At 40.5% G+C, this 25,610-nt stretch overlaps 1 protein-coding gene across 1 annotated transcript in view; it reads right to left on the bottom strand.

Annotated features, from left to right (window-relative positions):
• LOC126456274 (G-protein coupled receptor GRL101-like) overlaps positions 1 to 25,610 on the bottom strand; it is a 490,877-nt gene that overhangs the window by 30,132 nt on the left and 435,135 nt on the right. Inside the window, exons 22-25 of the mRNA XM_050092026.1 lie at positions 10,111 to 10,309; positions 8,668 to 8,815; positions 7,476 to 7,567; positions 1,861 to 2,081 (exon numbers count right to left, since the gene is read on the bottom strand). Coding sequence (XP_049947983.1) covers positions 1,861 to 2,081; positions 7,476 to 7,567; positions 8,668 to 8,815; positions 10,111 to 10,309 — 660 coding nt within the window. The remainder of the gene's footprint in view (positions 1 to 1,860; positions 2,082 to 7,475; positions 7,568 to 8,667; positions 8,816 to 10,110; positions 10,310 to 25,610) is intronic.

Below are 25,610 nucleotides of genomic sequence, written 5' to 3'. Positions count from 1 at the left end.
TGACAGAGCACTAAAAGACCTAATTCAAAACAAGACCCCATGAATAGACAACATTCCATTAGAGCTACTGATAGCCTTGGGAGAGCCAACCCTGACAAAACTCTTCCATCTGGTGAGTCAGATGTATGAGACGGGTGAAATATCCTCAGACTTCAAGAAGAATATAATAATCCCAACCCCATAGAAAGCAGGTGCTGACAGGTGTGAAAATTACCAAACTAACAGTTTAATAAGTCATGGTTGCAAAAGAATAACACAAATTCTTTGCAGGCTAATTGAAAAACTGGTAGAAGCTGACTTCGGGGAAGATCAATTCAGATTCTGTAGAAAAGTTGGAACACACAACACAATACTGACCCAATGATTTATCTTAGAAGATAGGTTAAGGAAATACAAACCTACATTTCTAGCATTTGTAGACTTAGAGAAAGCTTTTGAGGTGGTAGGGGTAAAATACAGGGAGTGAAAGGCTATTTACAACAAGTTATAAGAGTCAAGGGCACGAAAAGGAAGCTGTGATTGAGGAGGAAGTGATGTTATTCAGTCTGTACATTGAGCAAGCAGTAAAGGAAACAGAAAAATTTGGAGTAGGAATTAAAATCATGGAAAAGAAATAAAAACTTTGTGAAGTTTGCCAACAATAGTGTAATTCTGTCAGAGACAGCAAAGGATCTGGAAGAGCAGCTGAACGGAATGGACAGTGTCTTGAAAGGAGGATATAAGATGAACATCAACAAATGCAAAATGAGGATAATGGAAAGTAATCAAATTAAATCAAGTGATGCTCAGGGAATTAGATTACAAAATGAGATACTTAAAGTGGTAGATGAGTTTTCCTATCTGGGAAGCAAAATAACTGACAATGGTTGAGGTAGAGAGGATATAAAATGTAGACTGCTGTGGCAAGGAAAGTGTTTCTGAAGAAGAGAAATTTATTAGCATCAAGTATAGGTTTAACTGTCAGGAAGTCCTTTCTGAAAGTATTTATGTGGAGTGTCGCTATGTATGGAAGTGAAACATGGCCAATAAATAGTTTAGACAAGAAAAGAATAGAAGCTTTGAAAATGTGGTGCTACAGAAGTATGCTGAAGATTAGATGGACAGATCATGTAACTAATGAGGAGGTACTGAGTAGAATTGGGGAGAAGAGGAATTTATGACACAACTTGACTAGAAGAAGGGATCGGTTGCAGGACCCATTCTGAGGCATCAAGGCATCACCCATTTAGTACTGGAGGGAAGCACAGAGGGTAAAAATTGAAGAGGGAGACCAAGAAATCAACACATTAAGCAGATTCAGAAGCACGTAGGTTGTAGTAGTTACTCAGAAACGAAGAGGCTTGCACAGGATAGAGTAACATGGAGAGCTGCATCAAACCAATCTCTGGACTGAAGACCACAACAACAACAACAACAACAACAACACCTGATGCAGTCACTTGAGTAAGGATAGCAAGTGAAGCAATTATTTTGGAAGCAGGGCCACCGCTAACTTTTTTCTGCCCTTGCATTCCTTTGTGAAGAAGCAACAAAACAGTATTATTATTATTATTATTATTATAGTATCAGCTCATTGTATATTTAAAGTACACATTTTGTAATGGCATTAAGTTTTCCATGGGCAGCATAAACCCATAAAATGTGGACGTACTCAGTATGGTATTAAAATTAGATAATACAGAAGAAAAAAGTCTCATTAAAATGTGCTAGTTCTGATTTTTGGCCCAAAAGAAATCAGTCCTGCTAAAAAAATACAGACTAAGCATTTTCTAGCAAATGAAAGGGAAGAACTCAACAGAAAATTTTTACCAACAATAGCTGAAAGACCTACTATATATTAGAAAAGAACATTTTGTGTACCTGTGGAGGGACTGTCATTCCTGCCAAAGACAGTATCCCCAAGCATATGATAGGCATCCAGCAAGCTGCATCTGCAGCAACAATAAGAGTCATTCGGCGGGCAATCACTGCTGACTCAGCAGTTTTCTGATTCATTTGTGCTGCTTGTTGAGTTGTCCTCGCTATCACAAACATTGACGTATACCCGACAGCAATAACAGAGAATGATGCCAGATTCAAGACTGTAAGAAATATTGTACTTTTGGTCAATATAAATCACAGATGTCTGAAAATGGAAATGTAACTCACAGTTGCAAAGAGACACATTTAAATAAATCAAGTTACACAAAACACATTCACTACATATAAACCTTCTAAAAAGAGGATGATTCAAAATGAAGCTGCATCTGGATAAATATAAGAAAAAAAGGGCTACTTATCATGCACCAGTAACCTGAGAGATACATATTGAGCACAACTGATACACTGTCAAAGATTAGCAAATTCCTTGTTTGTGATGACTTTGGTACACATAATGAAGTAGTTGTCAAACCACCTTTTTTCTATTACACAATATGGTTAACAATTGAAAACTTAAGGCCACTTGTGAAATGTTAACAATGAGTGAGAATTCTCTCAAACGAGGTGGGGCTAACCACTTGAATTTGCATAGGCTTGATAGCAACAGCAGTCAGTCAAGCTGGATATGGTGTGTCACGTGTTGCATCATTCAGGCCACATACAAGACATAGTAAATGCTCTTGTTTAAAGTGTGATATAACACAAAAATTAATAGCAAATCTGAGCACATCCTTCATTTTTCACAGTTACATCACTAGCTATGTTGACAAAAAAATTTTATTATGCCATATTCATCATTTCCTAACTGATGTTTAATCACAAAATTGCCTAGTTGCACAATGATCCTAATGAGGAATAGATTAACCATCTTACATCATGCAATCCCATTATGAGGCCTGCTCTTATTCTCTAATATTACACACAAATTGGAGTAGTTTCTCTTATCCTTAAAATCTCCAAAGCATCTTCCTCAGAGTCATGTATCTCCTCAAGCCTTTCATTGTCAGATGCCACCATGGTTGGGTAAAATTTGTTCCATGCTTCCTGTGGCTGCTGTCTAAATCTTGACACTGTGAAGAGCTATAGTATTACAATGAAAGTCCCTTATGATAGGACTCCTTTTAAATAGCAGTTACCATAGAATCACGGCTTCAGTCTTACATACTGGCATAATGAATAAAAACCTTGTTATGATGAAAGCGTACAATGTCTACATTAGTAACAAACAAACCTTGTCACCGAAGATAACACGCATTACAATAATAAGGTGCTGGGCAATTGCTTCACCACAGATACAGTTTGGATTGTACCATCCCCTGCTTCAGTACCAGTAGATTAGAAGTTTAGAGGCGTTAATGTGTTTTAAGCAGATGCTCCATGCTTGTCAACCACTAGACTTCAAATTTGTGTACACTCTGTAAACAAAATGTACTTCACTAACTTTTGTTTGTTTATTGTTCAATATTTTTTCTTTTTAGTCAATCAGTTTTTATTTTCTCTATTTTTCTTGTCTTTATCACCATGTCCCTTCCATGTTCACTCAGTGGCGTTTTCAGGAAAGAAATAGTTTTAAAAAAGAGATTAACCTATCCAAGGTTAACCTGATTGAGCCTGTAGTATTGGAAATTTAGTTTGCTTGTGAAGCCAGCAGCTTACAGAATCACTGTTTGATTGATTCTTGAGTGTTACTCATAAGTCTGGAACCATTACCAGCTAGTATTAATAAAAGAAATAGGGAAGATCCAGAATGGCAGCATCATCTGCCAGAGAATTGTTTGGCAAGTGTGAGAATGTCACAGAAATGCTCACCCAACTCCAATGGCCAACACTGCAAGAGGTGAGATGTGGATCAGGTGTGGTTTCCTGTTAATATTCTGGGGACATACTTTTGAGGAAAGTAAAACAGCATATACTAGCTTCTGAATATATATCATGAGATGACTATGACAGTAAAATTAAAGAAATTTGAATTAATAGGACTTACTGACTGGTTCTATTTGAGGACATTTACTGATGGAATAAAAATAAAGGAAATAATAACTGCGCAACTTACAATGAGGTGACAAATGTCGTAGGATACCTCCTAATATCATGTTGGACCTCTTTTAGTATAGTATAGTGCAGCAATGTGATGTGGCCTGGACTCAACAAGTTGCCAGAAGTCCCCTGCAGAAATATGAGCCATGCTGCCTCTATAGCCATCAGTAATTGCGAAAATGTTGCCAGTGCACAGTTTTGTACATGAACCAACCTCTTGATTATGCCCCATAAATGTTTGATAGTATTCATGTCGGGCAGTTTGGGTGGCCAAAACATTTGCCTGAACTGTCTAGAACAATTGTGGTACAGTGATGCAGCATATTGTCATCCATAAAAATTCTCTCATTATATAGGAACATGAAGTACATGAATGGCTGGAAATGGTCTCCAAGTAGCCAAACATAAACATTTCCACTCAATGATTGCTTCAGTTTGACCGGAGGATCCAGTCCATCCCATGCAAACACAACCCATGCCATTATGGATCCAGTGCCAGCTTGCACAGTGCCTTCCTGACAACTTGGGTGCACAGCTTCATGTTGTCTGCACCACACTTGAACCCTACCATCTGCTCTTACAAAATAAAATCAGGATTCATCTAACCAGGCCATGGTTTTCCAGTTGTCTAGAGTCCAACTGAGATGGTCATGAGCCCAGGAGAGCTGCTGCAGGTGATGTCATGCTATTAGCAAAGGCTCTCGTGTCAGTTGTCTGCTGCCATAGTCCGAAATGCCAGATTTTACTGAAATGACCTAACAGATACATTTGTTGTATGTCCCAATTGATTTCTGCAGTTATTTCTTGCAGTGCTGCTTGTCTGTTAGCACTGACAATGCCACTGCTCTCTCACATTGTTGATCGCGAGAGGTAGTGCCTGGAATATGGTATTCTCATCACACTCTTGACACTGTGCTTCTCGGAATATTGAGTATCCTAATGACTTCCAGAGTGGAATGCCTCATGTGTCTGCTCCAACTACCACTGTGCATTCAAAGTCTTTTAATTCCTGTCATGTGGCCATAATCATGTCAGAAACATTTTCACATGAATCACCTGAGTACAGATGACTCCTCCATCAATTCACTGCCCATTTATACCTCATGTGCATGATACTAATGCCATCTATATGTGTGCATATTGCTACCCCATGGTTTTTGTCATCTCAGTGTATAACTTCCACCAGTAACTTAGGGCAACTCAAAGAGTACAGGTGTAGGTATACTTGTACATGTTTAAGTTAATGTGCCACTTAGCTGATCATAATTCATAAAGGTTATGGCAATTTTCACCTCTATGGTGTCTTAAAAATCTGTAATTAATGACCAAAGAATAATAGAATACCTGATTATCTCACACAAAGAAACTGGGATTGAAACTAATGTGAGGCAAAAATTTCTCTAAGATTAATATTTCATTACCATTAGGCAACAAACTGCATAAAATTAGTGGCAATCAACATTTACTTTCGCATTTTGCCATTTCCAGCATCCTTCCATCTTCTGATACTACTGGGCGATGGACACAACCTCACGCAGAATTTACCAGTTATTATTTGAGTGATATGGACCTTGTTTTAAAAAAAAAAACACCACGAAGGAATTATCTGAATGGGATGGAATTCAGTAGATGTGATGTACAAGTACAGACAAACAAATGATTACAATTTAAAAAAAAAAAAAAAAAAAAAAAAAATGTACAATTTATTCAAGAGAGAGGCCTCCACCACCCTCCAATTTGAGCAAGTCAATAATGGATTTCTCCACCTCTGGCTCTTATGCAAGCAGTTATTCAGCTTGGCATTGATTGACAGAGTTGTTAGATGTCCTTCTGAGGGATGTAATGCCAAATTCTGTTTATTTGGCATGTTAGATCCTCAAAATCCTGAGCTGGCTGGAGGGTCCAGCCATAATGCTCCAAAAATTCTTAATTTGGAAAAGATCTGGTAATCTTACTGGCCAAGGTAGGACTGGCAAACATAAAGACAAACAGTAGAAACTGTCACTGTGTTACGGCAGCCATTATCTTGCTGAAATGTAGACCCAGGATGGCTTGGCATGGAGGGCAAAAAAATGGGACATAGAGTATAGTCATTGTACTGCTGTGCTGCAAGGGCACCATGGATAACAACAGAAGGGCTGCTGTTATGTAATGAAATGGCACTCCAGACCATTACTCCCAGCTGTTGGGCCATATGGTGAGTGACATTCAGAGTGGTGTCTCACTGCTGTCTGTAGAGTCTTCAGATACACCTTTGATTGTCATCTGGGCTCAATTTGAAGCAGGACTCATCACTGAAGACGGTTCTACTCCACTCAATGAGATTTCAGGCTGAGTATGCCCAACACCACTGTAACCAAACTTGTTGGTTTACAGAGGTCAATTGCGGTCAACACAAGGGGCACCAAGAACTTAACCCCCTTTCTGTGAGCCACCTATGAATGGTCCTTGTGATCACTGAAGCACCAGTTACATGTTGGATCAATGATAATAATGAATCTGGAGTTCTGAGTCCCTGTATGATGACTGCTTGTTCTGCTCTGAGTGCCTCTCTGATGGTTGCTTGGTCCTCATGTTCAGTCATCTCTCTAGGTCAACAGCATCCATCTTGCTGCCCCATTCAGTCATGGCTCACACATCCTGCCAACATCGTTGAATAGTGGCATCACTCTTATTCAAATGTTCAGCAACATGCCGATTACTCCAATTGGCTTCTTTGAGCCCAGCTGGACATCCTACCTCAAACGCCGACATCTGCATACATTGTTCACCTGTCTACAAGGCACAGTTACTGCCCAACCATGTAGATTAAATGAAATTAGCAAAGACTTTGTGCCCCAGTATCAACATGTTCCCTGTATACTACCCTTGCCAGGTGCATAGTGGAATTACACTGCAGCACCACAGCTTCACCCATCAGCAACCAAAGTTTGCAATTTTGTGTTTTCCATCATGGAGTAAAATAAATCAGTCACCATCTCACAGCCACAGAGAAAACTCCTAAACCCCACAATTTGAAGGAGTTGCAAATGTTTATGGACAACATAAAGTACTATGCAAGATTGTACCAAATCTTCTGCATGTTTCTTATTCTTTTAAGCACAGCTAAAGAAAGGGATAGGGTTTCAGAGAGCATTACAGTGTGACATTGCTTTCTCATTGCTACAGAACTGACTCAAATTGGTATGCTGTTTAGTGATGTACATGCTTCCCAAACAACAGATGCTGGAAATTGATGTGTCAGTGTGCAGTGTGGGTGTGGTTTTATCATACAAAAAAATATGATGGACACAACAGCATCTGCTAAGGAAATTATTCACAGATTGAGAAAGGAGCTATGGAAACTATTTATGCCATTTATATATATGTGTTTTCTTATATAGCAATGAATTTCAACTTATCATAAGCCATAATACCTTACTGGTTCTTGCCATAATACAGAGTCAAAGTCACACAAAATGGATTAAAAGACAGAGATAATATTCTAAATAAAGACCAAAGTCTCCTTACATACTTACAGAGGAACACAAACACTGAATATTCCCATCCATTATATTTCTGTGGTGTTATGTGAAGTGCAAGGCAAACTCCAGATCTTCCATAAAAATTCCTGTGCAGAATGAGAAACAACTGTAAAATGCGTAATAGTTTAATGTTATTAATATCAAAGATGGTTTGGAGACCAAACAATTACAATATGATATCATTTCATTAGCTTAACCATTGATATGATTACAAGTATTGATAATTGACACACCAACCTTCTTACAATGGATAAAACGAAAAAGAACACAAAACACTTTTCATGACATTGTTTAGCCAACACTATTTCTTGGCCTTATCTGCCGTCACGGTCATTTAATAGTTTCTGAAGAATTTTATCACATTACTATTAAGAGTGAACCCCTTAACAGACAGTAATATGTGGACATACAATATAGGTGTTTACACCCGGTATTTATGAGCTTTGTGAATTTCATTTTATGGACATCAGGCTCTGGTCCAAGGCATATTTTCATGACGATGTTCATCTCCTAATGCTAGAGATCTCTTCAGAGGCTATGAAGATTCAAACAGTAATTTCAAACTTGAACAAGGTCAGCAAGCTGAGCTGTTTGTACATATCCACACAGCAGTTAAATTGTGACATCATCAGACCACTGCCTGATATCACATAGTCACACTGGCGTTGGTTATGGAGCTTTATGTGGGGAAGAGTTGGTGCTGTTTGCTTCATTTCCTAATACAGACCACAACTTGTCTCATTTCAGTTGTTCTTCTTTTCAATTAATTTTGTATTAGTGAATTTGAATTTCTATGGCCTCTCTGTACAATCTAACATAATAATGCTTGGATCGAAATGAAACCATAGAATCAGATTATGCATGGAACCATCAAATTTGTTACGCTATGCCTACAGTACTGGTATTTTTCACAATTTGCACTTGTAATACTGTGTTTTTTTAGGAGCAGCATTGAAAAGTGTGTGTGTTCCAACTTAAATTAATTCACTGACAGTAAGTCCCATTAATGATATCATATTTAGTGAACTCTGTTTCGTTAACATAATTCTAGAATCAAAATCTGGTAATTAAATACATTAGTTTTGTACTCATTAGATACAAAATGTGATATTAAATAAAAAATGACTTAATGAAAGAATGACTGACAAATTTGGAAATAAAATAATTTTACATAAAAGACACTCACTTAAAATAGCTGACGTGTATAAAAGGTAGACCTGATAAAAATGCAGCACCCAACCATCCTCCTGCTATCAATATTCGGGTTTTTGTCATTTTCATTGTCCTCACGTGAAACGGAAATAGTATCACCAAGAATCTATCCAAAGCAATAACTGTAAGGACAAGAAGAAATAGTGTCAACTACACTGAAAAGTTCTATAAGTAAATTCTCTGTGAAGTGTCTTTGCTCTTAGGAAGATATTATGTTAATCATAGTCAATTATCATCAATAAAATGTAACAAAAAAGCATTATTTTTTTTACATTCAGACATATTCTTAGTAACAACAGTATGTAACATAGTTCAAAAATGTTTACAAGTTGGAGACAATAATTTGATAACTGAAGTGGTGAAGTAAAATATCGTACAGTATGATTTCAAATAATATCCCTTCCCTCGTAACAAAAATTAAATGGAGATACTGATTACAAGTTGTAATTTCTGCACAATTCTGAGAGATAGAAGAGATGAGTACACAATGTCTGTATTCATTAGAAACTAATGTTAGTACTTACTATTTACAAAATGAAAAGAAGATTGAACAAATGAAATATTTCAAAAACAGAGAGAAAGAAGACTGATGGAGAAAGAGTTTCTGTCAAAATACTTACATTTGGAGCTGAAATCACCTTTAAAGAACACATTTATAGAAAAAAGGGTTACATTTTTTTAAAAAGGAAACTGTAAATCTACAATCAGGAGATCATAAGCACAACACTGGGAGTCCTGAGTTCAGACACAATGCACCTGAAAAGCACAGATTCAAAATTTGCCTGTTATTTCAGTTAACCAATTTTTGTGCCCTAAATGTAATCAATTACCTTCAGTGCAGAAAGATTAATTAAAAACTGGATGCAAAAAAAGTCATTTATTAACAAGAAATGTAACAAAGTAGAAAAGACCAAAAATTTTAAACCACTACCAAAGTTTCAGTTTTCAAGATATAATTTTATTAAACAGTAAAATTAGAAAAAAATAATTTTTAAGGTCTTTTTATGCTGCTAGTATTACAGCCACTCACTCACAATTAGCAGAAGAAATGCATTGACGTAAGGTTAATAGATCAAATTTGCATGGAATATGCAGATTGCGTTATGACTTTTTTTTTTTTACATTAGTTTGATATCCTTCTGCGACCCATTTCTATGGCATACTCTAAGCATCACAAATTTGATCTTTTGTTGAATTATTAAAAATGATTATCTCTGGTTTATTTTGCTTGCAAAAAAAAGAAAGAAAAGAAAAGAAAGTCAGCTGTGTCTGTCAGGCCTGTTGTACCAAATGGATCATTAATTTAAGTTTCAGCTACAAGATATATTATGAAAAACAGTTACATGACATAAATAAGTTAAATATATAAATTAAATAGTTATACAGAGAAAAATATCAACCATTTCAAGAAACCAACCAGTGAGTGTGTACACTGAGAATTCACTAGAGAAGGTGCTAAAAAATCCTGCAGTATGACACAATCCACTACTTCTCCAGTCACGATCATGAACTGAATAAACTCCACGGTAGTAAGTATCAGCACTTCCAATTATGAGAAGGTAAACTCCCATGAATAAATCTCCTATAGCAAGATTGGTGATAAGGAACGAATGAACCTGAAAATACCAAAGCAGTTGCCATGAGAAAAGTTTTCCTTGGTACCCAGGAATAAAGGTAACACAAAAGGATGTGTTGTATGTAAATAATATATCCAAAAAATAATATACTTGTTTATTTAATTACAGGTTTAATAATTTTTTAGGACCAAAAAGGCTGAGAATGGAGAAGGTGAGATGATATGCTACTGTAACAGTACTTTCTACTCTTTCATAATGTTTCTAAAATTAACATCAGATTTGTTGACATTTGCACAGTCACTGATATCTGTCAAATATTTAAAGTAGAAACACAACTTTAGTATCTCATTTATGAACTAATTAAACCATTATTTCGACTTATGAAAGTAACAAAGCTACAATATTTCTTAGAGATAAGTGATATAATTGAGACACATAGTACATAACCTTAAATACCTAAAGAAATGTCAAAGAAATGTCAATATAGAGCCCCCAGCACCCACTTTCATTATTCACTGCAGAAAATGCTACCATCATCTAAAAATTTTGTTACTGAAAAGCAGTAGTTATGCACATGTATGGAGTGCAGTCTGTTTTTAGAAATACTGAACTGGAGCTTTCAAAGAGGAAGGAAGCAATTTCAATCTGTGAGAGGAAACAAATAATTTCTTTGTGGATGGAATGGTTCCAGCTGAAAATTGTTACCTGCAAATAAGTCTGCATTGCTATAAATAAAGATAAACAACCCATAAAACATGAAATATCTCTCTAATTAGCATGAACCTTCAGGCTTTGTGTTACACATATTCCTTGGTATATCTTTCCACCTCTTGAATACTTCACCTCTGCAGTAGCTGAACTTCCTGTCACCAAACTATTTATAAGGACTGTAAATTTTTATTACTGTGGCAGCCTTTTGCTGCACACAGGTCTTAGCAGTCCTGTACATTTATGGCTGACTAAGAGGACCAATTGGATGAAAATCAGTGTGGGTTTAGGCCTCTTAGAGGCTGTCAGGACCAGATCTTCAGCTTACGGCAAATAATGGAGAAGTGTTATGAGTGGAACAGGGAATTGTATCTATGTTTTATAGATCTAGAAAAGGCATATGACCGGGTTCCTAGGAGGAAGTTATTGTCTGTTCTACAAAATTATGGAATAGGAGGCAAACTTTTGCAAGCAATTAAAGGTCTTTACATGGATAGTCAGGCAGCAGTTAGAGTTGACGGTAAATTGAGTTCATGGTTCAGAATAGTTTCAGGGGTAAGACAAGGCTGCAACCTGTCTCCACTGTTGTTCATATTACTTATGGATCATATGTTGAAAACAATAGACTGGCTGGGTGAGATTAAGATATGTGAACACAAAATAAGCAGTCTCGCATATGCGGACGACTTAGTTGTGATGGCAGATTCGATTGAAAGTTTTCAAAGTAATATCTCAGAGCTAGATCAGAAATGTAAGGACTATGGTATGAAGATTAGCATCTCCAAAACGAAAGTAATGTCAGTGGGAAAGAGATATAAACGGATTGAGTGCCAAATAGGAGGAACAAAGTTAGAACAGGTGGACGGTTTCAAGTACTTAGGATGCATATTCTCACAGGATGGCAACAGTGTAAGAACTGGAAGCGAGGTGTAGCAAAGCTAATGCAGTGAGTGCTCAGCTATGATCTACTCTCTTCTGCAAGAAGGAAGTCAGTACCAAGACTAAGTTATCTGTGCACCGTTCAATCTTTCGACCAACTTTGTTGTATGGGAGCGAAAGCTGGGCGGATTCAGGTTACCTTATCAACAAGGTTGAGGTTACGGATATGAAAGTAGCTAGGATCATTGCAGGTACTAGTTGATGGGAACAATGGCAGGAGGGTGTCTACAATGAGGAAATCAAAGAAAAACTGGGAATGAACTCTATAGATGTAGCAGTCAGGGCGAACAGGCTTGGATGGTGGGGTCATGTTACACGCATGGGAGAAGCAAGGTTACCCAAGAGACTCATGGGTTCAGCAGTAGAGGGTAGGAGGAGTCAGGGCAGGCCAAGGAGAAGGTACCTGGATTCGGTTAAGAATGATTTTGAAGTAATAGGCTTAACATCAGAAGAGGCACCAATGTTAGCACTGAATAGGGGATCATGGAGGAATTTTATAAGGGGGACTATGCTCCAGACTGAACGCTGAAAGGCATAATCAGTCTTAAATGATGATGATGATGATGATGATGATGATGATGATGATAAGAACATCTGCTAAGGCAGCAGCTTTCTGTCTTCATGTGATCACTTCCACCTCAAGCTGCTGATTCCATCATGTGATTCGATACTAGCTGATTACCATCACTGCTACCAGTGCAGGACAATAGTTTGGTTGACAGCGAGGCTTCCACCAACCTAATTTCATTCTGTCCTGGTCTCCTCCTCACAGCATCAACATCAACTCTGGCCTCGCACCCATGCTAAGGACATACTCTGTGATAACACACTCTGTACCAAGACATTTGTCATAAAATTTAACACTCACCTGCATTTTCTCCACACCTACCACAAAGTCCACAGTGTTTCACTCCACGAGACATACCGATTGGTAAGTGTTAGTGCTCTCATGGGCACTGCCTGACTTCCAAGCTCTGCCTATCACTTTGGAAAGACGGCGTCCAGTGAAAGCATGCTTTGTGCGAGAAAAACGTTAAGAATAAGGAATTCAGTGTTTTGTGTGGACTGTGGTGTGGAAAATCATTTCACATGGAATGTGTGGGGCTCACCAACAATGAAGTTCAAATTCTAAAGTGCTCAAAAGGTCGCTTAAAATACGTTTGTGACAACTGTGAAGTGAGATTAGCTGACGAAATCTCAGAAGACATTAATACAGCAAAACATGAACAAATCTTGTACTCTACACAGCAATGCAGTGTTGATCTAGTTGCATCACTGAGTAAGCTTATGCAAATTGTGAAAAAACTTACCAGTGGTAACAAACAAATAAAAGAAAAACTAGACACTGTTATTGCCACAAACTTTAAGTTAGAAATATTGGTACCATGAAGTGAAGAAGCATCTTAATCATCGAGAAACATAGCAAGACAGTGTGCAGAGGATGTAGAAAACAAAAGGGCCATGTATTATAGCTGGAAATAAAGAGGTAAACATCGCTAATCTGAGGCAAAGTTCAAATAAAGGTCTGGAGTGTGTCAGAGAAGCAGCACCTACCACCATCACCAATCAAAACAGCAGCAAAAAGCATGCAGATTCATCAAGTGGTAATTTTCAAATGAGAAATAACGTTGAAGACCCAAACATTGCTAGACTGGCATCTAGTACAAATGTAAACAATTAGTGTGTCAGTGAAACTCAACCTCACATTCAAAACAAAACAAATACAGATGTAAACAATCTGATGGATGCAAACTCTTCAGAAGGCATCGATACAGACTGGCAAGGAGTGAAAAACAAGCAAAGAGGCAGAAGAAATTCGACTATAGTGAAACAAGAAAATGAACTGGCCAAAACCACTGAAGACACAGAAAAAGAAAACAAAACATCTTACAAAATGGAGAATCTGGTGAACAGTGTCTGAGGCTCACTATACAAACGTTTGTGAATGCCAGTATTAAAAACAGAAATAAAGCCATAATAGGTATCGGCAGTGAAAAAGGAATGCTGTACGGTGATAAAAAACCCTGGTTGCACCTAAGCAAACTAAGATGTGGCACCACAGCTGAAACTATAACTAACTTCTTACAGAACACTTTCCCAAATCACAACAATTTTACAGTTGAAAAACTGGAAACAAATGGAATAAATTATAGCTTCAAAATTGGTGTTGATTTCGACCTAAAAGATAGAATAATGGACAACAGTATATGGCTGAAGAACATTGTGATAAAACATTTTTTATTCCAGAGGATGCCCAATGCACTAGTGCAATAAACTCCCAAGACCAAGAACATTCCAGTGAAAAAGGAAACGATATCATTGAAGAAAATGCTGTCTTAATTATAGTGAGTGTAAAAGTGCAGTGCCTCAGAACTAAACTTGATACATTATTACTTTTTGTTGATGAAGAGAGACCTGATGTATCATGTATATGTGAACACTGGCTAGCCCAACCAGAAACTGAATACTACAGAAACATTGAATATTTAGAAATGGTGAACGTGTGGTGTAGAGAAACTACTATCCATGGTGGTATGGCTGTGTACGTAAATAGTAAACTAAGTGCCAATAAAATTGACTTAAGTAAATTTTGTGTAGATCTAGACCTAGAAATTGCTGCTTTGGGACTGTCAGATGCCAACTTAATTGTTGTTTCTGTGTACCGTTCCCCAGATGGAAATTTTGAAAATTTCCTCAACCAGTTGGAAAGTTGTCTGTGTCATCTAGTGCACTTAGGGACAAAAATTGCTTTATGTGGAGACTTCAACATTCATATTGTAGAAGGTAATGATAAAGAAAGAGCTTTCATGAACTTAGTAAGGAGCTATGGGCTATTCGTAGGAAACTCTCTACCACCAAGAGGAACTATTTGTCTTGACACAATTGTGACAAACCTAAATAGTTGGGACTACAAAGTAAGTATGGTGGACCCTATACCAGCAGATCACCATGCAGTAATCATGAAGTTATGGACAAACTCAGTAAGTACACAACAAAATGCCAGCTGGCATTCAAATTATGTATTCAGAAATAGAGTTATTACAAAGAAAAGCTTAGATGATTTCAAAACTACAGTGTATTCTATAGATTGGCACCAAATAATTGATGAAGTGACACCAAATCTGCATTCAATCACAAAAGTGAAATTTGATGGACATTTTCCATCAAAACCCAAGAGATACTCTAATGTTAAATCAAAATGTATACAAAAAAACTAACAAAGTAAAGAGGTGGTATACTCCTAGAGTAGCCAAAATAAAATGTATTGTCCAAATACTAAATGATGAGGTCAAAGCTGCTAAAGATATAGATATTAAGGATAGACTGTACTCTAGTTATTTACAGGCCCAAAAGATCTACAGAAAGGAAGTAGAAAAACCAAAGAAAGAAAGCAATGCCAGATTTATTGAAGAAGCTCATAATCCTTGTTCTAATTCTTGTAGTCCAGATGTGTTTAATGACAATTTTATAAAAATAATGGAAAACACAGTAGATGAAATTCCTGACTTTAGAATAGATCCTGCAGCTGCTGTGAAATTTGAGAATAAATGCAGCATGGTAATGTGGAAGAGAGTGTATCCAAAAGAAGTCATAAGAATTGTAAAAAGTTACAAATCTTCAGGGAGCCCTGATATTTATGGCATGCCTTGTACTATGTTAAAAACTATAATCAGTGAAATTGCACAGCCATTAAAAGTAGTAATAAATAAAAGCTTCCGTGCAGGGGAATTCAGACTTCCTGAAAGTAGCACGCACAGTGCCTGTTTACAAAAAAGGCAGTCCACATGAAGTGTCAAGCTACAGGTCCATATCTATAATACCAGTACTAGCGAAGGTGATGGAGTCGATAATGAAAGAACAACTATTAAGTTACTTTGAAGGAAATAGTCTCTTTTATGATGCACAACATGGCTTTTGGAAGGGCAGGTCAACAACAGCTGTACTTGACTTAGTTACAAATGTAAGTCAGGGTTTTGAAGACAAAGAGTCTATAGCACTAGTACTCTGTGACCTTAGTAAGGCATTTGACTGCATCCTGCATAAGGCCCTGCTCAGGAAGCTAAAAACATATGGTATAAGGGGGATCCACCCTGCTAACTCTTGAATCCTACCTGAGAAACAGACAACAGACTGTCTCCGTGCAAGGAGGTGATTCAGATGAGAAGAAGCTACAGCATGATGTGCCACAGGTATTGGTAATAGGGCCCCTGCGGTTCCTTATCTTCGTAAATGACATAGACTCCAATTGGCACACCTTGCAGTTTGCGGATGATACAACCTTGTTCTCAAAAGGAGAGAATGTTGTACAAGCAGTCCAACAAGCAGAAGCCTTGTTCAATGAAGCCAAGACCTGGTTTACCATGAACAAAATGAAAATTGATGAAGACAAAACTCAGAGGATGATATGCAACCTCAGAAATACTGGAGCACTGGGTAACGCAGCAGATGTTAAACTTCTGGGCTCTCTCATTGATACCAAATTAACCCGGCAACAGTACACCAAACATGTCCTCTTGAGGAAACTGAAAAGTATAGCACCAGAACAGTACCTGATAACTGTGTACTATGCAAGGTTCCACAGCCACATCAGTTATGGGCTGTTGTTTTGGGGCCATTCTGCAGGCTGCAAGAATGTGCTTTTACTGCAAAAGAAAGCAATGACGATCATTACTTCAAGCAAAAAGACAGACCACTGTAAACCAATTTTCACCAGGTTAGGAATTCTGACTGTTTACAGCCATTATATACTGAACAGCCTTTTCCACACAAAGAGAAACCATGATATCTACAGAAAGAGAAATGAAGTTCACAAATACAGCACTCACAACAAAGACAGTACTGACATGCCAAGGTGTCAATTAGCAAAGACACAAACCAGCTTCCCAATGGTGGCCCTAAAATTGTTTAATGCTCTACCTGATGACATTCAGTCTTTACCATGGGAGCAGTTTAAAACTACTATTTTGTGTAAGCTAAAAGAGCAACCCTTCTACAATATTGAAGAATTCTTTTCTAGTAATAGCATAGTGCTTACTTGAGCTACAGCTCAGTCCCATGACTCCAACAGCAACCATTATATTTTATTTCATTATATACTTGTATCTATTTTATTGTTGTGATACTATTGAAATCTAATTTATGACTTAAATATGTCTTGCAGTATTAAATTACTATCATAGTAGAGTTGTATTCATGTATTTTAATAATGTTGTATCTTGACGCTGTCTGTCCAACTGTGGCTGGTGAATGACATAGAACTGGTAATAACGGTAATAATAAAGTACATCCGTGTGATAACCGAGTATTTTTCATTCGGATCTTTCCTTACCCATTTCTCCAATGAGGGACTATTAATTCCACACTTCACATTAGAAAAATCTGTGTTGTGCTGGTGGATACTCTGGACAATGAAGAGTCTTTATTTGTTGTTCATTATTCCTATCGTACCTCCCTCCTTTCACTTAGCACCATCACATCTGCAAGTGACTTACCCCAATAAATATCAATTCTAAGACCATTTCGTTTGTAGCTATTTAGTCATTATAATGAATGTGTTGCGTCCTTAACCACGTGTGGGAACTAATATTTGTGTGATAGCTATTAGGCCCTATTTTCCACTTAATTTTGTAAGTTAGGTAAGGAAACATTTCCACAGTGGTGACCCTACAGCGACGTGGCCACCAGCAGGCTAGCTCCATACTGAAGTCTGCACAGGTCACTGCATATGCTGCTGCCATTCCTCCTGGTCTCAAGGTGCTGACATCTGCCCCAGCTTGCCTCAACCACTCCATCCACTTGTGCTGTCTCTCACCCTGCCACTAATGATGTCAGCAGCTGCTCACCTCCCCAGTGGCCCACAGCACAGTGCACAGTAAATGAGAGTATATGTCATTCTTGCACACCTCAGCATTCACATGGCAATGTTGCAGGTGACTGTGAACCACCTCAGCTCCAAATGCCACTGCCCAGGCAGTGCCAGTCATTGACACAATAATGACTACCACTGCTGCAGCTCCAGCCACTTTGCCAAAGCCTGTCACCACAGCTACCCTCTGCTGATACCAATAGTGCTTCGGTCCATATGCTGCAAACCATGTGCTTGACACCCAAATGCTAATAGCCACTGTGATCAGGTACACCCTGCTGCTTGCTCTAACACACCATTCCTGACCTTTACTGGCTCCAAGATGTCTATCTTCCTGCAGTGGCTTGAACAGGACTCTGGCACTGCCTCAGGCATCCTCTTGATGGCAGTAAGTAACTCCACAAACCCATAATCTATGGCATACATCATCTTGCCCTTGACTTTGGCTTACAATGGGACCTCCCTTGGCCCTTCACTGTCGCTGACATCACTGACCCCATTATCAGAGTGGACTTCATTCGACACTACCACCTGCTTTCTGATGTCGTCAGCTGGTGCCTCACTGACGACAGTACTGGGAGACCAATGAAGTACACCATTTGTTCCACAGTTTTCTTTGATGTGAAGCAGGTGGCATGTCCTAGCCCATATGTTCAACTCCTGGCACAATTTCCTTCTCTCACACACTTGTGCAGTGTGCCTTGAGAGGTCTGACATTCAGCTCTCAACTACATTGACACCACCCCCCGACCACCCATCACTGCAGTGCTGATATGGCACTTACACTGGCCAGACTCAAGACTGCTAATGCTGAGTCTGATGAGCTGCTTGCTGCTGGCATGCTGGATCTTTGAAGAGCCTGTGAGCACCTACCCTTCATCTTTCCATGAAAAACGATTGGTCTTGGCACCCATCCAATGATTACCAGAAGCTAAACGTTCATACCACCCATGACCAATACCCGGTGGCCCTACTACGAAATTACGAGTACAACAAAATGCTGGCTGGGGCTACAATCTTCAGCATGATCGACTACACCAAGATTTTCACACAGATTCTCATCACACCAATGGACATCCAGATAACCACCATCATCATGATGCTCTAAGGAGCACCTTTATAATTTTTGGCCTCCATAATGTTGCCTAAATGTGGCATCATTTCCTGGATGGCGCTTTGCTGCCCTACACAACACCAAAACAAAGGAGAAGATCAAAGACAGCTTCTCTGCAGCCAAGTGTAACTTGACGGATGCTACCCTGCTTGTCCACCACTATGCTACTGTGCTGCTTGACATCTGAAGCCATTCAGATGGCCATCAGCACTCTCCCAGAGTTGCATGTCAGTAACACCTGGCAGCCACTTGTTTTCTTCTCCAGCAAGCTCTCTGCCACTCAGTGGTAATGGAGCACAAAAAACAGATAATACTCAACATCTACGATGCAATCAAATATTTTTGGCTGGCTGTCAGTGGAGGCCCGTCACTTAATGGTCCTCACTGACCACAAGTGTATCGTGTTTCACCTTTTGAAAGACAATGACAGTGCTCCCCACAGCAAATCTACCAGCTGTCATTCATTTCTGAATTTACTACTGATATACACTCCTGGAAATTGAAATAAGAACACCGTGAATTCATTGTCCCAGGAAGGGGAAACTTTATTGACACATTCCTGGGGTCAGATACATCACATGATCACACTGACAGAACCACAGGCACATAGACACAGGCAACAGAGCATGCACAATGTCGGCACTAGTACAGTGTATATCCACCTTTCGCAGCAACGCAGGCTGCTATTCTCCCATGGAGACGATCGTAGAGATGCTGGATGTAGTCCTGTGGAACGGCTTGCCATGCCATTTCCACCTGGCGCCTCAGTTGGACCAGCGTTCGTGCTGGACGTGCAGACCGCGTGAGACGACGCTTCATCCAGTCCCAAACATGCTCAATGGGGGACAGATCCGGAGATCTTGCTGGCCAGGGTAGTTGACTTACACCTTCTAGAGCACGTTGGGTGGCACGGGATACATGCGGACGTGCATTGTCCTGTTGGAACAGCAAGTTCCCTTGCCGGTCTGGGAATGGTAGAACGATGGGTTTGATGACGGTTTGGATGTACCGTGAACTATTCAGTGTCCCCTCGACGATCACCAGTGGTGTACGGCCAGTGTAGGAGATCGCTCCCCACACCATGATGCCGGGTGTTGGCCCTGTGTGCCTCGGTCGTATGCAGTCCTGATTGTGGCGCTCACCTGCACGGCGCCAAACACGCATACGACCATCATTGGCACCGAGGCAGAAGCGACTCTCATCGCTGAAGACGACACGTCTCCATTCATCCCTCCATTCACGCCTGTCGCGACACCACTGGAGGCGGGCTGCACGATGTTGGGGCGTGAGCGGAAGACGGTCTAACGGTGTGCGGGACCGTAGCCCAGCTTCATGGAGACGGTTGCGAATGGTCCTCGCCGATACCCCAGGAGCAACAGTGTCCCTAATTTGCTGGGAAGTGGCGGTGAGGTCCCCTACGACACTGCGTAGGATCCTACGGTCTTGGCGTGCATCCGTGCGTCGCTGCGGTCCGGTCCCAGGTCGACGGGCACGTGCACCTTCCGCCGACCACTGGCGACAACATCGATGTACTGTGGAGACCTCACGCCCCACGTGTTGAGCAATTCGGCAGTACGTCCACCCGGCCTCCCGCATGCCCACTATACGCCCTCGCTCAAAGTCCGTCAACTGCACATACGGTTCACGTCCATGCTGTCGCGGTATGCTACCAGTGTTAAAGACAGCGATGGAGCTCCGTATGGCACGACAAACTGGCTGACACTGACGGCGGCGGTGCACAAATGCTGCGCAGCTAGCGCCATTTGACGGCCAACACCGCGGTTCCTGGTGTGTCCGCTGTGCCCTGCGTGTGATCATTGCTTGTACAGCCCTCTCGCAGTGTCCGGAGCAAGTATGGGGGGTCTGACACACCGGTGTCAATGTGTTCTTTTTTCCATTTCCAGGAGTGTACATCATGGTGCCAGAATTGACAATATCATTGCTGTCTACTTTAGCTATACATGCACCATCACATTGTCCCTGGATTACAAGGCACTTAGCACTGTTCATGAGCACAATGTACATTGACTTCCAGCTCAGACAGCGATATCTGGTGTGAGATATCTACCAGATCACCACGCCCATCATGTCTACTGCGTTCCACAAGGCCACATTCAACTGGTACACAACCTAGCACACCCCAGCGTGCAAGCATCCACCACTCTCATGACTAGACATTTCATTTCATGTGGCCAGATATTAAGAGGGATTGCAGTTCCTGGGTTTACACCTATCTCACCTGTCAGCACACCAAGATCGCCCACCATGTACGCACACCCACCACTGCCTTCCCAGACATCAGGCATCACTTTGTTCACATTCATGTGGACATCATCAGCCCTCTACCTTTCTGACAGCTGCTGCTACAACCTCACCATGGTGGACAGATCCATCAGCTGGTCTGAGGCAATGCTACTGCTTGAATTCACCAATTTACAACTGTCCTTTTTTGTGCATTGACAGACCTCTGTGGGACTGATCTGCACCAGACATTAAGCTAGCAACCAGCCACCAACAGCATGGTGGGACAGGTCCACTATACCTTAAAGGCCACCCTTGCCTGCCACAACAGCAAGTGGACCGCTGCCCTATCGTTGGGATTTCTGTGTGTGTGTTGGGGCTTATGGGCGCTCAACATCGAGGTCATCAGTGCCCTGGGATTTCTGGGCCTCTGGCCATAGCTGATGTTATCCCAAGTTTGTTGCCAGCTAGCAGGACTGCATGAGTTGCATCTGTTCCACTGTTCCCCAGCGCCACAGCAAATGCAGGGCATTAATTCACAGTGGTCTTGCATCATGCGCTCACATTATGCCGCCAGTCGATAGTCACCAGCACCCGCATCACCTGCACTACTCCAGGTTCCACCAGGTCCTGGTCCTAAATAAGAACCTATGATGTTTACCTGCATCTTTACAACACCCTTACAAGCATTTCAATTGATAGGGTGAATTTCCACATACATACTGTATGATCTCACACTCTTCAGCAGGGTTTCATTGAAACCATGCAAATGTACACCACTGCTAATACCAGCATCTCTGCCACCAACACCATCACTGACAGCATACTAAGCACCCCTACAATTGAGGCCATGGGTCACTGGCCTAATACACTATGGATGAGAATACTGCAGTAAAGCAACCATGGTATGCCGGCACTGCTCCCAACCCACTGGTCACTGACAGCACCCCAAGCACCCAGAATGCTATACCCCTGCCCCTCTACTTATACTGTAGCCTATGCCCAATGCAGAGATTTTGCCGCTGCTGCTACCATCTTCCAGTTACGCCCTTGATGCCACATTGCAGCCCACACTACTTTCACAGCAGTGTTATTACATTCGTTCACAGTGCTGTGCCCTGGATCTGCTGTCACCTGTTCTCAGCCCAGCCACACTGGTGATTGACACTCACAACACCCAGCACATGCATTTTGAATTCCCTCAGTCTGCAGGTAACTTTACCTCAAGGATGGCAACCTCACTATCCCTGCTACACCAAACCTACTAAATACAAAAATACCTCCAATTCAACAGCTTCCACCTGTTTCACATCCCCAAGTCCCTTACATACAGCTAGACACCCATGGCCATTGCATCTGTAGCAACATGCACTTCCTCTCTGCATAAGCCAATGATCTCATTGAGGCCTTCACAGAACGAAATTACTCGCCAACACTTGTCCAAAAATAGATCTCCGTGCCTTTGCCCCTCCCCCAGTTATCTACCAACCCCATACACTCAGTCTGGTCTTGAAGGAGTGACCTCTTGTAAGTAGAAGCACCCCTGACTCTCATTCTCCACCAGGTTTTCAATTATTCTCATCATGGCCTTAAATGAGAAATATCTACCCCACCCCTCCCACAGTGGTATTCTGCTGCCCACCCAACCTCTGCAGTACACTTTGCTAGTCCCTGTCCTCCACCTACCTATTCCCTTCCCAGCTCTCACTCCAATGCTACAAATCTCTTAGCCCACCAATGCACTTGTCTCTTCTCTACTTCCCTCTTATTTCCTCTCTCCTTTTCACCATCCCCCTTCCTCCCCTCCCAACTTCCTGTGGCACTGCCTCCTGATGATGCACCTAACAGTTCTGTTCTGTCACCACAACATCCCTGCATCCTCCACCCCTGCCTCATGGTTCATATCCCTACATCAGATGTAGATGCAAAACTGGTCCCATACATCCTCTCAGCACCCAGTACTGCAGACCTGTTACAAGCACCTCCTACATGATGAAAGGCAAGGCCACCTGTGAAAGCAGCCATTTTATCTATGAGCTTAGCTGAAACCACTGTGCTGCATAAGAACTATTAGATTGTATGATTGCATGAATGCTCACACTGCCAAACTCTGTCCAAGCGACGGCTGGGCCATCCAGCTGCTGAGCATGGTATCCTCCATTATATTTGTTATTTCAATTACTGCTTCACAGCCTGTGCCATTTGGTTTCTTCCCATCAACACCAGCTTTTATGAAATGAGCAAGTGGGAATTCTTCCTGCAACATATCCTTCAGTCCTATAGCCTCTTGGCTTCAACTTCACTAGTCCCCTTCTCTACTCTCATTCCAGTACTACACACAACTTCTATCTCACCAGCACACCCTCTTCTCTATTTCCCTCTTGTCTCCTCACCCCTTTGCACAAATCCCCTTCTTCACCCCTCCCCTCAATGAAGCACCAAATAGCTCTATTCTCCCCAACCACATCCTTGCAGGCTCCACTATCACCTGAGCTAGATTGTACTCATCTCATACACAGTCAAAATCAGGACTTAGTGCCTGGAGACAACAGTGATGATGATGATGATGATGTTGATGATTGGTTTGTAGGGTCCTCAACTGTGTGGTCATCAGCTCTCGTACAAAGCCCCCAATATTTTCACAGTGCAATTTCTTTCAAAGTCCGACCTAGCCACTGTCACGAATGATGAGGATGATGATACAATGATGAGGACAACACAAACACCCATCCCCGGGCAGAGAAAATCCCCAACCCAGCTGGAAGGAGACAATAGTGGCCATGCATGCATATGTTGTTTTCTACAGCTTATGAAGGACTTAGTCTGAAAGCTGAATATTTCTAGCATTACATTTTATAGTGCCTGCCTGTGACTCATGAATAGCAATCTAATCTTTCTATTGTTAGTTTGACAATTAGTTTGAAGTAGTGATGTTTCTGATTCAAAGTATCTGTCACTTTACCAAAGGCCCACATGTGCATCACAAAAATATACCAAAAATGTGACAGATCAGAAGTGCTCTTGAAAGGTTTCCTACGGTCTCTGATGATCATCATCATTCAAGCATACAAAAAGTTTCATTTTCTTACACCAGCTCATGTGCCTTCTACCCACAGTACAAGATGTATTCAAAAAGTAAGGGCCATTTAGCCACAAAAAGCTATTTCTAACAGTTTTAGTTTTCTACAAACCTACTTGACTTCTCCACATAACTGTCATTCAGTTCTCAGAACTTCTCATAATGTTTTACTAATTTCTTCATCCCCTCAGTCTAGAAGTTCTCAGCCTGGGAAGTGAACCAGCTGACAATGGAAGTCTTGAGTTTCTTGACATCTTCAGACCTTTCTCTGCCAGATCATAATTTCAAGCACAAGAAAAGGTAATAATAGCCAACTATGTAAAGTTTTGAGACTGTAACATAGACAGTTGGAAAGTTTCTAACGGAAATACTTAATGTTAACATTGGTATGGATAGCAGTCTGTGGACATACATTGTTATGGTGGAGGACTTCACCAGGTGACAGTTTCCCATGCTATTGATTCAGGACAGCATTTCTCAGAGTGGTGAAAATTTTTCAGTACACATAATATGGAAATACTGACCCACATTCAATGAAATCAATCAACACAATATAATTTTCATCCCAGAAAATAGTAGCTTTGGTATTTCAGCTTGAGTCAGGGAGCTGCTTGCACTTCTTTTATTTTCAGCAAAGCTATATTTTTATAGGATATCTATGTCTTATAACACACAACAATGTGGGAAAACAAATCATATCCATCTTGTTGATAATGATCCGAAACTGCTAATGTTTGACAAATTTCACTCTTTGTTTCTGTCAGCAAACCGTTTTGGTAATGACTTTACATGTAGTTTGCTGTATCTTATATTTTCTGTGAATGTCATGTAAATAATGGTGCATTCAACAATGAGGAAATTCATCAGTCAGAGCACCAATCATCAGTCAGAATAGTTTTTGGTCCATTTGTTGCATTATTTCATCAGTCTGGATACCCCACTACCACTCCGCTCTTGATCATTCATATTTGTACACCCACCTTTAAAGTCTCTACACTATTTTTTAGCCTTTCCTTCACCCATTAGTGTCAGCCCATGAACTAAGCATAACTTCTAATAAATTTGAGCAGCTGTAAATTGTTTTAAACAAAAAAATCAAGTAACTGATGGGAGCAACAATTTTCAAAGCCATTGTTGTTTGCTCTAACCCAATCAGATGACAACTGTGAAATAATAATGTCTTCTGTGGCTTCATAGGAATATATTGTTCTGTATTTGTGCAACTTTGCTCTGAGTTGCACAAATCATTTATATATAGGGTGACCTAGAAAATATTTACAAGACTAATGTGGAATTGTTAACGAACACTGTCATAGAAAATGCTGGGATCCATGATTTCTATACAACAATTCATTGCTGCCACACATTTGTGCATGTGGATATCCCCCACACT

Source organism: Schistocerca serialis, chromosome 2 (genome assembly GCF_023864345.2).
Source record: "Schistocerca serialis cubense isolate TAMUIC-IGC-003099 chromosome 2, iqSchSeri2.2, whole genome shotgun sequence".
NCBI lineage: Eukaryota > Metazoa > Arthropoda > Insecta > Orthoptera > Acrididae > Schistocerca > Schistocerca serialis.
This window is presented reverse-complemented; position numbering and strand designations above follow the sequence as displayed.